This window comes from Oncorhynchus gorbuscha, linkage group LG17 (genome assembly GCF_021184085.1).
Source record: "Oncorhynchus gorbuscha isolate QuinsamMale2020 ecotype Even-year linkage group LG17, OgorEven_v1.0, whole genome shotgun sequence".
Lineage (NCBI taxonomy): Eukaryota > Metazoa > Chordata > Actinopteri > Salmoniformes > Salmonidae > Oncorhynchus > Oncorhynchus gorbuscha.
In genome coordinates this window covers 35,779,172-35,793,695 of record NC_060189.1, presented here as the reverse complement: position 1 = coordinate 35,793,695, position 14,524 = coordinate 35,779,172, and the positions used below count along the sequence as shown (strand labels likewise).

At 43.1% G+C, this 14,524-nt stretch overlaps 2 protein-coding genes across 5 annotated transcripts in view; both read right to left on the bottom strand.

Moving 5' to 3' along the window:
* Positions 1 to 1,584, bottom strand: part of fbxo34 (F-box protein 34) — a 48,187-nt gene extending 46,603 nt beyond the window's left edge. Inside the window, exon 1 of one of the 4 annotated variants that reach the window (XM_046308878.1) lies at positions 1,229 to 1,584. The gene's annotated coding sequence lies outside the window, so the exon portion shown is untranslated. Of the gene's footprint in view, positions 1 to 180; positions 207 to 1,014; positions 1,115 to 1,228 lie in introns of those variants that run through there. The other 3 variants (XM_046308876.1, XM_046308880.1, XM_046308879.1) reach the window with 3 other exon arrangements.
* A 1,891-nt stretch (positions 1,585 to 3,475) lies between these two features.
* On the bottom strand, positions 3,476 to 8,025 carry lgals3b (lectin, galactoside binding soluble 3b). Its single transcript, XM_046309130.1, has 6 exons — positions 7,947 to 8,025; positions 6,098 to 6,165; positions 5,606 to 5,947; positions 5,320 to 5,408; positions 4,207 to 4,375; positions 3,476 to 3,939 (listed from the first exon to the last, which is right to left on the bottom strand). The coding sequence occupies exons 2-6, from the start codon at positions 6,101 to 6,103 to the stop codon at positions 3,781 to 3,783; spliced, it is 765 nt and encodes a 254-aa protein (XP_046165086.1). The 5' UTR covers positions 6,104 to 6,165; positions 7,947 to 8,025; the 3' UTR covers positions 3,476 to 3,780.
* Between the last annotated feature and the right edge of the window lie 6,499 nt (positions 8,026 to 14,524).

Below are 14,524 nucleotides of genomic sequence, written 5' to 3'. Positions count from 1 at the left end.
GCTACATCCAATATCAATGCGCGTTAGCATTCTAGCTAACAATTTCTGCATCCAAAATAGTTATTTTGCAAAGATCACAACCAACTATAATCTTAGCGACTGTTAAAAGCAAGAATCAAAACATAATTGTAAGCGTATGAGAACCCCAAAAAGTTATTTTGTTTAATAGTAATAACGTACATCTAGGCTGTGTTGAGTGGGCGCAGATGGCGATCTTACTGCAGCCAAGCGTCGTCCGCATCTGTGCGTGACGTTAGTACTGAGTAACTGGGTATACTCATCCTCAAATCGAGTTGCATGTTTGCAAATCGCATTGAATGTCTTCAAATGTCAAGTTACAACTTTGCTACCGTTCAATTTTTCCACACATGATACAAGTTTGCGAAATGACACACTTGCAAATAATGATACAATACAAACGTGGTTATCGACATACCATTCTAAAGTAGGCAAATTTGTATGTTATCCCATTGATTAGTATTACCCATGTCAATAAATTAATAACTTAGGAAATGAGCTGTTTGGTTATTTAGCAACACCGCGACACAACATCAAATTAAGATATTTTCACACATTGCCACATTCATGTTTACAAAACGACGTGTTACCATCGTTCGAATTGGCTAATACATGTTTGAGCTTGTTGTGCTGCCTGTGTCGAAACTTACTAACGTAAGCTGGCTAGCTGTTAGCTTGCTAACGTATTGCCAAAACAAGGTGGAAGTTACCAAGATGATTGATATATAGCTAACTAGTTAATGATAGTTATACATTCGTTCGTTAAATTTAAGCAAAACGAGATGTCAACGTTTATAACGGTTGCTCCAATTGAAAAGGCCTTTTGCACCAATGTACAGAAACACAACATCACAGCCAAGCCTTGAATCAAGGGTGTAGCAGTTAACTACCTATGCCATGGTGAGAAACTAATGGTAATGCCTATTGTAAAAAAAAACAAGTCCATAACGTTAGCTAGTTAACGTCGTGTGGACAAATATTTAGCTCACCAATTACCTAAAATGAAATGCAGAGCAGTATTCCACGCCACCAACCTTGACTAGTAAGTAACGAACTGAGCATTGTTAATAGCTAGCTAACGTTAGCTACACAAATTCTAATTTAGCGAGGCAACTTGAGATATCTTAGCTAGTGACGCGCACAGCAATGTGTCAACTCAGTTGAACAATATTAGCTATAATTATTTTAATTAATCCATGTAGTTAGTTACCTATTCTAGCCATAGTTAGAGTACCAAAGCAAAGGTTCAAGCTGACCTGCTGCTGCGAAAACTCGGAAATGAAAGGTCTCCAATCCCCTTGCTAGGAGCACTTGGGGGGCAAAGCAGCGCCGTCTTCACGGTTCAGCAGAATCCTTACAAGAAATTATAACCGTATCCATACGGTCTTAACTATGAAATAAATGAGTCAAATCGTTCTCCTTTCGGCCGTATTGGTGCGAACGTCGTTAATCACAGTTACTGGACAGCTAGCCAGTCACTACTACAAAACTACTGGTGGAGGACGTCCACGCAGCGTTCTGACGTGCTTGGCTTGCTTATTCAACGCGTCCGCAAAACCATCATGCGCGCGCAAAAAGATCAGAGAACATACGGAACTTCATGCATAAGCAAATTACAGACACAATTATACTTATCCATTGAAAACACATGGTGAGTCAGCACTTTTTGGTTGCACCTCGAACTCACGTTGGTTGATCGTCCTGCTACACTTCTTACCATTGAATATGCAGTAATCTTTCATGAAAAGTTGAACAAATATTGATCACTCTTATAGGTCATTTACATTTTGGGAATAGGCCTAGGCCCACTTGAGGAAACAAATTCGACAATTAGACTTTTAAAATAGATTAGTTGAGCCAAAATTATAAGTTCTGAAATCCATATCAAGCCATTCCATAAAGCAGGTGCAAAAACGATAAGAGCAATTTAAAGTTCCAACCTTTATGAAGTTCACAGTTTACACATGGGCATAAGAGTAATTTAATAAATCATCCGTTTTCAGTTTCCATCGAGACTGTCCATAGTTTCCATCATGAAAAATGTATCAGTGACCTGACTTCAGGATACTAAGGCGTTTGTGTCCCTTAATGGCACCCTAGTCTCTTTATAGTGCACTACTTTTGACAAGGGCCAATAGGACTCTGAAGTCCAAAAGTAGTGCACTAATATAGGGAACTGGGTTCCATTTGGGATGTATTACTTGTGCCAGCTTCCTCTGGTAGCCTACTGTAGAGAGGAATGTGATCAGTCAATGTTTTGTTTCCCCTCCAGTAGCTTTGATCAATCTTTATACTCATTATAGAATCATATACCGGAGGCAAGGTGCCATCTTATCTTAAAAGACATACAAGCTTTGAACTCGAGACGAGCTTCCTGTGAGGGTAACCCATTTTCATTGTGTGTAGCCTAGCCATACAGATCAGTGTGCCTGCGAGTACCTTTGTCAATGAAGCATTTTTAAAATGTGTGTGTACCTCAAGGGTACATCAACTTAAGGTACCATGGAACTGTGTATTATTGTACGCGTCATACTGTAAACATTTGCTCCACATCAGACTGGCCACACCCTCTCCTTGAGATATGAGCCACTCAGTTGCAGTTAGTGCTGCTATGACTGCCTTCACAGTCAATACACCTATTTGCCCCTGTCTACTTGACACTGTCAGTTGTTGGGGGGAAGGGGGGTGTAGTTAGATGTGGTCTGGCTGGTAGATTATGGACAAGAGCCAGAGGCATGCCGGAAACAGCGGCAGGGCAAAGTCCCTATGATGTGTCATGTATAAATGCATCTTGCCAGTCTCGTCTTAAGATCTCTTAACAGCACAAAGGGTGGAGGGCAGCAAGGGCTGTAATGTTTGAACACAAATTAAAAGCCATTGTGAGAGTTTCAGGAGTGTCTTACAAGTTATGCCACATTGTGACAACACATCACTAAACATGAGAAACACTAGTGATAGACACCAGCAGAAGCTCCGTAGTCTGTAAATAGAGAACTGAAATCAATTCAAAGCAGAAATTTCAGTGGTGTAAATAGCATATTTTGTTTAGTGGCTAGTGAAAAGATGCAGTGTTGATTTAGTCAACATGCTCCTTCTGTAAAGTCAGTGCTTCACTTGAGATGATCAACAATATTGCTCAAAGACCCTTTCTTCCAAGTAAACATTAAGTGCTGAAGATAAATCCCCACTCATGGAGAAACTATAGAAATCCTACATGACCAACAAGCAAAGTCTAGAAACTTGCTCATGTTTGCAGGGTTAAGGATTTGACTGAGTGCGTCATTGACTAATGTAAAGTAATAGCCTAGGTGTTTTAAGTTCCACTGTGTACAGGTAGGCTACAATTAGTTTTTACCCAGCCTATCCAAATACTGGACTTCTTGTGGTTCTCAAACATTTACATATCAACTCTGCCACCTAGTGGGATGCATTATACAATCACTCAAGACAACTCATGTATTACATGGAGAAAAATCTGCCAACACCCCATTTATTGCATACAGTCTATACATTACCAGCTTACACAAATTACTTGAAGACCAAAGTATGAATTGGCCATGTACAAATTTCACTTATCAAAATATATTTTAACAGAACAGACCGGCCTAGTACAGAATGTGACAGTCCTAGTGGCTTAATTAAAGCTGGAGTCAAGCTACTGTACTTTTCTGTTTATAGACAATTAAGGGAAGTCTTTGGAATCATAAATAACTTGAGGCTAGGCCATGCTAGTCATTCTATTTCTATGGCTAACCAAACCTGCTAGATAAAGTCATTGATCTCCACAGACGTGAGGGTGACGTCATTGTAGATACCCAGGTGTTTGATTGAGTCGAGGTCACAGATGCGGTGTTTGAACTCCAGGAGGTGTGAGCTATTCACTGCCACCCTGAACTCATTGCTAGTGCACATGATTTTCATCTGGAAAAACACAGGACCACAAACTCATTATGCAAAATCAAAGACTGTTGATATGAAATTAATATCACTATACTGATCATACAACATTTATAAATAAACCTAAAATGACAACTGAAAAAAAATCTAATTAATATAGGAGTGTCCAAGTCTGTCCAAAATGGCACCCTATTCCCTATATAGTGCACAACTCGTTTTCAATGACCCTGACCATCATAGTTTCAGAACTGATTGGTTGACATGAAGTGAACAGGAATGTAGATCCCTCACCTCAAAGGGCTGGCCCTGAGTGAAGGGGAAGTGGTTGTGTCCTCTCTCCTCTTTGCCCCATTTATTGCCAATCAGACTGTTCCTCACAATAATTTTCTTGCCATGGTCATCAAAGCGAGGGTTAATGTGCATGGCAATGTCATTCCCTTTGGTCAGGTTCAATGTGAACCTAAAAGGAGATAGTAACATTACATTAGTCAAGATTATCCTGACATTTACATTAAAATAAGAGCATGGTAGCTTAAGTGCCAGTCTGTGCTATAATGTCAAACAATTTAGTTTGGCTTGACAATGACCAACGGAGTTTAGCGCTCAATCAGATCTGTGACCAGGCAAATAACATGAAGCGAGGATTTTGTGATAGACACTAGTCCAATTTGTAAGTCGCTCTGGATAAGAGCGTCTGCTAAATGACTTAAATGTAAATGTAAATGTTAAACGAATTTGTCTAAGTCAGACAACAGCATTATGTTTTATGAGGAATGCATGTTGTGCAAGCCATCTCATCAGCACTCAGATGTTTCCATGGTGATGTATGGGCTCCGAGACTGTGGCCATAGTTAGTGCTCTTGACTTTAGTGATTTGTGGTCGGTAATTATCTGGCATTGAATTCATATCATTTGTTCATACCTCACCCACTGTCATTACATGACTGAAAATGCAATCAGTTGAGAACTATAAATAATGTGTCAAGCTGCTCTGTTGGGATTAGGCTACTGTCTGCCAACCTTGATTATCTATGCAAATCCTCCCATTGGTCTCTTTTTACATCACGATACTTATGAGTCACATTCTGACAACAAAAAAAGGTCAACCGTATTTGATCCTTAGCTTGAGCATAGCCTGGTTCCAAATTGGTTTGTGCCATCATTTTAACCCCTTGTCATGCCCGACATGTTTGATATGACAAGATTACACCAACAGACTGGTACCCAGGCTACAGTAGAAGAGGTTTGCAGGCAACATGTCAGGGTGGTATGCCAATAAAGTACCTATAATTGGCTACATGATTGAGATAGTAGTAACATTCAGAATCATAATGTGGAAATGACTGCAATGGAGATGTTCACAAGTCACCTAAATTATAACTATATTTTGATGTGAAAACTGACATTTTGGCATTGTGGTTAATTGTCCCATTAATGGTGATGACCATCTCGTCATAGCATCCGTTTGGCAGGCTCTGAACATATGGCACTTTCTGTTGGGGAAATAAAATGGGTCCGTTAAGAAAAATCAACAAATAAACTGCCGTTTCATTCAGACAGGCTTACACAAATATCAGAGTAGAGGTCTTGATCGCTGTCTGCCATAACAATAATGAACCATAAGAACCTTGTTCTTTGTTTTTCAAAATCATCATAACCAATATCTTCAGCATTAAACGTATTCCTTTACCAGTGAATGATATTGAGGAGCAGTAGGTTGGCTAGGCTGCCCTGGCCATGTTGTCTGGCTGGGCGGTCCTCCCCCTGGTTGTCCGGGACAGGTTGGCTGGCTGGGCTGTACTCCACCTCCATATTGTTGCCCCGGCCATGAGGGTTGGGAAGGGTTTGGTTGTTGTCCAGGCCACATGGGGGTGGGCTGGCCTGGTTGCTGCTGACCAGGCCAAGCCGGTTGAACACCAGGCTGTCCTGGCCATGTTGGTTGGTTTGGTTGTCCACCAGGCCACACGCCCCCACCACCCTGCTGGTTGTTCTGGCCTGGACAGCCCGGTCCACCACCCAGAGCATCTGACAGCTACAGGGGAGCAAGGGGAAGAAGGGGCAGAAGGGGATGAGAGGATTGTGATGTGCACACATTTAATGTTTCAAGATGCCTCCCTGATTTATTTAAGATGCATGGATATTCCTGCACTAAACAAATGACAGAATTAAGAAAACTACTTACATTCATTTTATCTGAGAAAAAGGGTGAGAAATGTGAATTGTATGTTTCAAATACTGCAACCGCAGGTCCTGAGAGAAAGTACACTTAAATGTTAGTTTACATTAAACTTTAGCCTTTAACTTTGTCCACCACCCAATTTACTCTTTGGAACCATACCAGTCTTCTCACATAGTTATGACAGATACTCTGTGTACAAAAGATTTGCATGATAAACTGACTAGGTGAAAGCTATGATCCTTATTGATGTCACCGGTTATAGTCACTTCCGTGTAAATGAAGGGGAGGAGACAGGCTAAATGAGGATTTAAGTCATGAGACAAGGATTATACATCTATAAAAAAAATAATCTGGGGGTTTGGAAATGCAGACAATTACATTGATAGAAGCCACAATCTGCTATATTAAAGCTGCTTCACTCTTTTAAAAAAAGATTGCCCTCTGAATGGCACACAAACAAATGGGCAAGAAAATATTTGAATGGGGTACAGTAGCTGCCAGGCACACCAGTTTGAGTGTCAAGCACTACAACGCTGCTGGGTTTTTCCACACTCAGTTTCCCATGTATCAATGTTCCATCACCCAAAGGACACCCAGCCAACTTGACAACTGTGGGAAGCATCCCTGTGGAACACTTGCAACTCCTTGTAGAGTCCATACCCCCAACAAATTGAGGCTGTTCTTAAGGGCAAAAGCTGTGCAACTATTAGGAAGGCATTCATAATGTTTTGTGCACTGTGTATACATTACTGATAAGAGTACCGCTTTCTGTACAGCATTGTAAGAATGATGTCATGTCAGACCATATCAAATGGGGACAACCTAGGGTTGCTAAATTCCAGTAACTTCCCCCAATTTCTCTTTTTTCCCCACCACTTCAGAAATCCTGGTTGGAAGACTCCTGGAATTATATCAATAAGCATGACATCTGGGAAGTCACCAACCAAGACTTCTCAAACCATGGATTTTTAGGAAGGTTACCAGCATTTTGCGACCCAAGACCCATCCTATCCTCACCCCACACATGTCAGACCAGACCTACTTTGAGTCTGGAAATCTGGTTACCCAGACTATTCGCATTACAGTGAGGCTTGTAAGTCAGCCTCACTGTAAGGTCTACACCAGTTGTATTCAGCACATGTGACAAATACAATTTTATTTGAAATGAGGTGCAATGTTTATTTCAGCAGACAAAGCCATAAATCCCCCTGCACACATTCAATTCATTTCAAAAGTAAACCAGCCAAGGTATTCATGTCAATATACATTTCAAGACTAGCCTACTTTCTGGATTCTGCGTGTACAGCGTAGCCTAAAAATTACGATGAGGATTAGAGAAGGGAAGTCTCAACTCTATTTAAGAGTCCTAACAGGCTGTCACCATTACATAATCCAACTGAAAACAGTGTGAAGACAAGAACTGCAATAGAAAAAACATGCACATGAAACAGAGCAACAGGATGTTGACAGATTAACAATCATTCAGTCAGAACTGCTAAGAGTTGAATGTGGAATGTTCAGTGCCTCATGGAAAGTTAGCATCCTGAGCGGCAAATGTCTGTTAAAACCTCTAACCACCATTTGTTATACCATTTCACATTGCCACTGATTTAAAAAAAGGTAGACTCAGCATTATGACATATGTGCAAAGAAAATAGCATAGTGGGTCAAGTGCCACATCAACATTGAACCATGAGGCTAAATTTCTCAGCCATTTTGGTCCCGTACCTACCACTCTAAACAGTGTTTTCCAAACTCAGTCCTCAGGAGAAATCAGTATATCAATGCTGATGAATTTCTCCATGCTAAAGTACAAGGAACTGACATATGAACACTGAATTCCTAGACCTACCTGTTGTGCTTTGATGTCACCGCTCTGCTCCCTTCATATGGCAGACATATACTAGAATTGGAAAGGCTGTGTGTCAGGGCGTATTTATACAGGTTTTCCCCCAAGGCCATGCCTTTATTTCCCTAATCCCTATATGGGAGATCACACCCTAATGCAGGGTTCCCCAAATGGCGGCCCGCGCACCCTATTTGGACCTTGGGTGATTTTATGAGGCCCCACAAGTTCTGTGCAAAAAATCGTAATGTTTTATTTCTTTATTTTTATTGCTGTATATAAAATACTGTATAAACACCAGCAAATCAGCTCCAAGTGATTTTAATTTTCGAAATATGTTCCAAAGTATTCCCACGCATAATATAGAGATATGTGAATGTATACAAATATACGCAACTTTTGAAATTGTTATGTTTTAGTCAAATATTATATCTGTTTGGGCTTCTTGTGGCCAATTTGCAGTCTACAAATAATTTGAAGTTAAGTTCTGACCCCGACCATCCTCTCAAGAAAAAAATAGTCCCGAGGCTGAAACTAGTTGAACTAGTTGATGATCCCTGCCCTACGAAGCAACTTTCCCATCTGCATGAAAAGTATGTACAACATGACACAGGTTTGCATCTGTTGATTTGAGAATGATGTTTTTATAGTACAAGTTGTACTGTACAACTATCAAATAATGGTAATGTGAGATTCTTACAGTTTTCTGTTCACTTTTTAGTTATGAGGGAAACGTTTCCATGGAAAGTTTCTGTCTGTACACATGTTTTACACCTCTGGGAGGGTCTGTTTGCAGACAGCCCCAACCACAAAAGTCTAATGCATACTGTAGGTGGGGGAAAATACGGTCAGTTTCTATGGATTGTGGGTGTGGGTGCAGGAATGTTGTCAAGCAGACTTTTCTAATGTCTCCCTTGTTTGTAGAAGTCAAACAACAACCCACTCTGAGTGACAGATCTGTTCTGTGTTTACCATGGATACAGGGTGAGGTTTGTTAGCATTGTGATATATAAAATATTTATGTTTGTTACTAGGTGTGACGTTTATACCCATCGACAGCTAATCCCTTACCATTATCAAGGCATCACCAACGAACAACAGCAGGCCTGTGAGAATGGGCAGGTTTAATTCAAACCGATCCTCAACATCATAAACCGAATTAATAGAACACAAGGGAACAAAGATGGAACAAGAACCAGGATTTGTCTAACATTCTGTTCCCCCTTCAAGAATGAGCCCGGTGATGAATTAAACACTGTATGATGCAGGACCCCAACCCTGCAGCATCCATGCTATTCTTCTCAGTGTAGGAGTGGCAGGCAAAACTAACACATACTGTACCCACACATAACCATATTCTTTGAAGCTTTAAATGAATACCCACTGATCTGATAGGAGTTTCAAAAAAATACTTTCATACACAGACCAAAATCCCGCTAATTTAACATGCTTGCATTTTGATACCAGCTTTTTTCGTATATCTAAAAGTCATGATTGCTGCATTTTCAGACCCTGTAACCGAAACAGGTTTCAGGTCTGTGGGAAAAGTTTTCAGTGTTTTTGCAGGTAAATTCATTAACACTTCCATTGTTTAACACCTCACTAATTTGAACTGCACACAGCCCCCATGGTTTAACACCACCACCCACCTCTCTCAATTTGCCAGTCACCCACTGATATGTATACTTGCAATAAGTGGTAAATAAGAGGCTGTTTGAAAGGGGGTCATATAAACATATATTTTTCTGTAGGTAACATAATTCTGTCTGAAATGGGTAAAAGAGTCTCACACTGTCTTCCTGTCAAGGAAAGGGCTGATTTCAAGGTTTTACTGCTAACCTACAAAGCATTACATGGGCTTGCTCCTACCCATCTCTCTGATTTGGTCCTGCCGTACATACCTATACGTACACTACGGTCACAAGACGCAGGCCTCCTAATTGTCCCTAGAATTTCAAAGCAAACAGCTGGAGGCAGGGCTTTCTCCTATAGAGCTCCATTTTTATGGAATGGTCTGCCTACCCATGTGAGAGACGCAAACTCGGTCTCAACCTTTAAGTCTTTACTGAAGACTCAGCTCTTCAGTGGGTCATATGATTGAGTGTAGTCTGGCCCAGGAGTGTGAAGGTGAACGGAGAGGCTCTGGAGCAACGAACCGCCCTTGCTGACTCTGCCTGGCCGGTTCCCCTCTTTCCACTGGGATTCAATTCAATTCAATTCAAGGGCTTTATTGGCATGAGAAACATGTGTTAACATTGCCAAAGCAAGTGAGGTAGACAACATACAAAGTGAATATATAAAGTGAAAAACAACAAAAATGAACAGTAAAAATTACACATACAGAAGTTTCAAAACAGTAAAGACATTACAAATGTCATATTATATATATATATATATACAATGTACAAATATTTAAAGGACACAAGATAAAATAAATAAGCATAAATATGGGTTGTATTTACAATGGTGTTTGTTCTTCACTGGTTGCCCTTTTCTCGTGGCAACAGGTCACAAATCTTGCTGCTGTGATGGCACACTGTGGAATTTCACCCAGTAGATATGGGAGTTTTTCAAAATTGGTTTTTTTTTTTATTCTTTGTGGATCTGTGTGATCTGGGGGAAATATGTATCTCTAATATGGTCATACATTGGGCAGGAGGTTAGGAAGTGCAGCTCAGTTTCCACCTCAGCTCAAATTTTGTGGGCAGTGAGCACATAGCCTGTCTTCTCTTGAGAGCCATGTCTGCCTACGGCGGCCTTTCTCAATAGCAAGGCTATGCTCACTGAGTCTGTACATAGTCAAAGCTTTCCTTAATTTTGGGTCAGTCTTAGTGGTCAGGTATTCTGCCGCTGTGTACTCTCTGTGTAGGGCCAAATAGCATTCTAGTTTGCTCTGTTTTTTTGTTAATTCTTTCCAATGTGTTAAGTAATTATCTTTTTGTTTTCTCATGATTTGATTGGGTCTAATTGTGCTGTTGTCCTGGGGGTGTGAGGGTGTGTTTGTGTTTGTGAACAGAGCCCCAGGACCAGCTTGCTTATGGGACTCTTCTCCAGGTTCATCTCTCTGTAGGTGATGGCTTTGTTATGGAAGGTTTGTGAATCGCTTCCTTTTAGGTGGTTGTAGAATTTAATGGCTCTTTTCTGGATTTTGATAATTAGTGGGTATCGGCCTAATTCTGCTCTGCATGCATTATTTGGTGTTTTACGTTGTACACGGAGGATATTTTTGCAGAATTCTGCGTGCAGAGTCTCAATTTGGTGTTTGTCCCATTTTGTGAAGTCTTGGTTGGTGAGCGGACCCCAGACCTCACAACCATAAAGGGCAATGGGCTCTATGACTGATTCAAGTATTTTTAGCCAAATCCAAATTGGTATGTTGAAATTTATGTTTCTTTTGATGGCATAGAATGCCCTTCTTGCCTTGTCTCTCAGATCGTTCACAGCTTTGTGGAAATTACCTGTGGCGCTGATGTTTAGGCCAAGGTATGTATCGTTTTTTGTGTGCTCTAGGGCAACAGTGTCTAGATGGAATTTGTATTTGTGGTCCTGGTGACTGGACCTTTTTTTGGAACACCATTATTTTGGTCTTACTGAGATTTACTGTCAGGGCCCAGGTCTGACAGAATCTGTGCATAACATTTACATTTACATTTAAGTCATTTAGCAGACGCTCTTATCCAGAGCGACTTACAAATTGGTGCATTCACCTTATGACATCCAGTGGGACAGTCACTTAACAATAGTGCATCTAAAACTTAGGGGGGGTGGGGTGAGAGGGATTACTTAACCTATCCTAGGTATTCCTTAAAGAGGTGGGGTTTCAGGTGTCTCCGGAAGGTGGTGATTGACTCCGCTGTCCTGGCGTCGTGAGGGAGTTTGTTCCACCATTGGGGGGCCAGGGCAGCGAACAGTTTTGACTGGGCTGAGCGGGAGCTGTACTTCCTCAGTGGTAGGGAGGCGAGCAGGCCAGAGGTGGATGAACGCAGTGCCCTTGTTTGGGTGTAGGGCCTGATCAGAGCCTGGAGGTACTGAGGTGCCGTTCCCCTCACAGCTCCGTAGGCAAGCACCATGGTCTTGTATCGGATGCGAGCTTCAACTGGAAGCCAGTGGAGAGAACGGAGGAGCGGGGTGACGTGAGAGAACTTGGGAAGGTTGAACACCAGACGGGCTGCGGCGTTCTGGATGAGTTGAAGGGGTTTAATGGCACAGGCAGGGAGCCCAGCCAACAGCGAGTTGCAGTAATCCAGACGGGAGATGACAAGTGCCTGGATTAGGACCTGCGCCGCTTCCTGTGTGAGGCAGGGTCGTACTCTGGGATGTTGTAGAGCATGAACCTACAGGAACGGGCCACCGCCTTGATGTTAGTTGAGAACGACAGGGTGTTGTCCAGGATCACACCAAGGTTCTTGGCGCTCTGGGAGGAGGACACAGTGGAGTTGTCAACCGTGATGGCGAGATCATGGAACGGGCAGTCCTTCCCGGGAGGAAGAGCAGCTTCTTGCCGAGGTTCAGCTTGAGGTGGTGATCCGTCATCCACACTGATATGTCTGCCAGACATGCAGAGATGCGATTCGCCACCTGGTCATCAGAAGGGGGAAAGGAGAAGATTAATTGTGTGTCGTCTGCATAGCAATGATAAGAGAGACCATGTGAGGTTATGACAGAGCCAAGTGACTTGGTGTATAGCGAGAATAGGAGAGGGCCAAGAACAGAGCCCTGGGGGACACCAGTGGTGAGAGCGCGTGGTGAGGAGACAGATTCTCGCCACGCCACCTGGTAGGAGCGACCTGTCAGGTAGGACGCAACCAAGCGTGGGCCGCGCCGGAGATGCCCAACTCGGAGAGGGTGGAGAGGAGGATCTGATGGTTCACAGTATCGAAGGCAGCCGATAGATCTAGAAGGATGAGAGCAGAGGAGAGAGAGTTAGCTTTAGCAGTGCGGAGCGCCTCCGTGATACAGAGGAGAGCAGTCTCAGTTGAATGACTAGTCTTGAAACCTGACTGATTTGGATCAAGAAGGTCATTCAGAGAGAGAAAGCGGGAGAGCTGGCCAAGGACGGCACGTTCAAGAGTTTTGGAGAGAAAAGAAAGAAGGGATACTGGTCTGTAATTGTTGACATCGGAGGGATCGAGTGTAGGTTTTTTCAGAAGGGGTGCAACTCTCGCTCTCTTGAAGACGGAAGGGACGTAGCCAACGGTCAGGGATGAGTTGATGAGCGAGGTGAGGTAAGGGAGAAGGTCTCCGGAAATGGTCTGGAGAAGAGAGGAGGGGATAGGGTCAAGCGGGCAGGTTGTTGGGCGGCCGGCCGTCACAAGACGCGAGATTTCATCTGGAGAGAGAGGGGAGAAAGAGGTCAGAGCATAGGGTAGGGCAGTGTGAGCAGAACCAGCGGTGTCGTTTGACTTAGCAAACGAGGATCGGATGTCGTCGACCTTCTTTTCAAAATGGTTGACGAAGTCATCTGCAGAGAGGGAGGAGGGGGGGGGGAGGGGGCGGAGGATTCAGGAGGGAGGAGAAGGTGGCAAAGAGCTTCCTAGGGTTAGATCTAGGTGCTGCTGTAGGCCTTCCTTGGTTGGTGACAGAAGCACCAGATCATCAGCAAACAGCAGACATTTGACTTCCGATTCTAGCAGGGGGAGGCCGGGTGCTGCAGACTTTTTTAGTGCCCGCGCCAATTCGTTGATATATATGTTGAAGAGGGTGGGGCTTAAGCTGCATCCCTGTCTAACCCCAGGACCCTGTGTGAAGAAATGTGTGTGTTTTTTGACCATTTTAACCGCACACTTGTTGTTTGTGTACATGGATTTTATAATGTCATATGTTTTACCCCCAACACCACTTTCCATCAGTTTGTATAGCAGACCCTCATGCCAGATTGAGTCGAAGGCTTTTTTGAAATCAACAAAGCATGAGAAGACTTTGCCTTTGATTCTCTGCCTCTAACCCTATTACAGGGGCTGAGTCACTGGCTTACTAGGGCTCTTTCATACCGTCCCCAGGAGGGGTGCGTCACTTGAGTGGGTTGAGTCACTGATGTGATCTTCATGTCTGGGTTGGCGCCCCCCCTTTGGGTTGTGCCGTGGTGGAGATCTTTGTGGGCTATACTCGGCCTTGTCTCAGGATGGTAAGTTGGTGGTTGAAGATATCCCTCTAGTGGTGTGGGGGCTGTGCTTTGGCAAAGTGGGTGGGGTTATATCCTTCCTGTTTGGCCCTGTCCGGGGGTGTCATCGGATGGGGCCACAGTGTCTCCTGACCCCTCCTGTCTCAGCCCCCAGTAGTTATGCTGCAGTAGTTTGTGTCGGGGGGCTAGGGTCAGTTTGTTATATTTGGAGTACTTCTCCTGTCCTATCCAGTGTCATGTGTGAATTTAAGTATGCTCTCTCCAATTCTCTCTTTCTTTCTCTCTCGGAGGACCTGAGCCCTAGGACCATGCCTCAGGACTACCTGACATGATGACTCCTTGCTGTCCCCAGTCCACCTGGCCGTGCTGCTGCTCCAGTTTCAACTGTTCTGCCTGTGATTATTATTATTTGATCATGCTGGTCATTTATAAACATCTTGGCCATGTTATGTTATAATCTCCA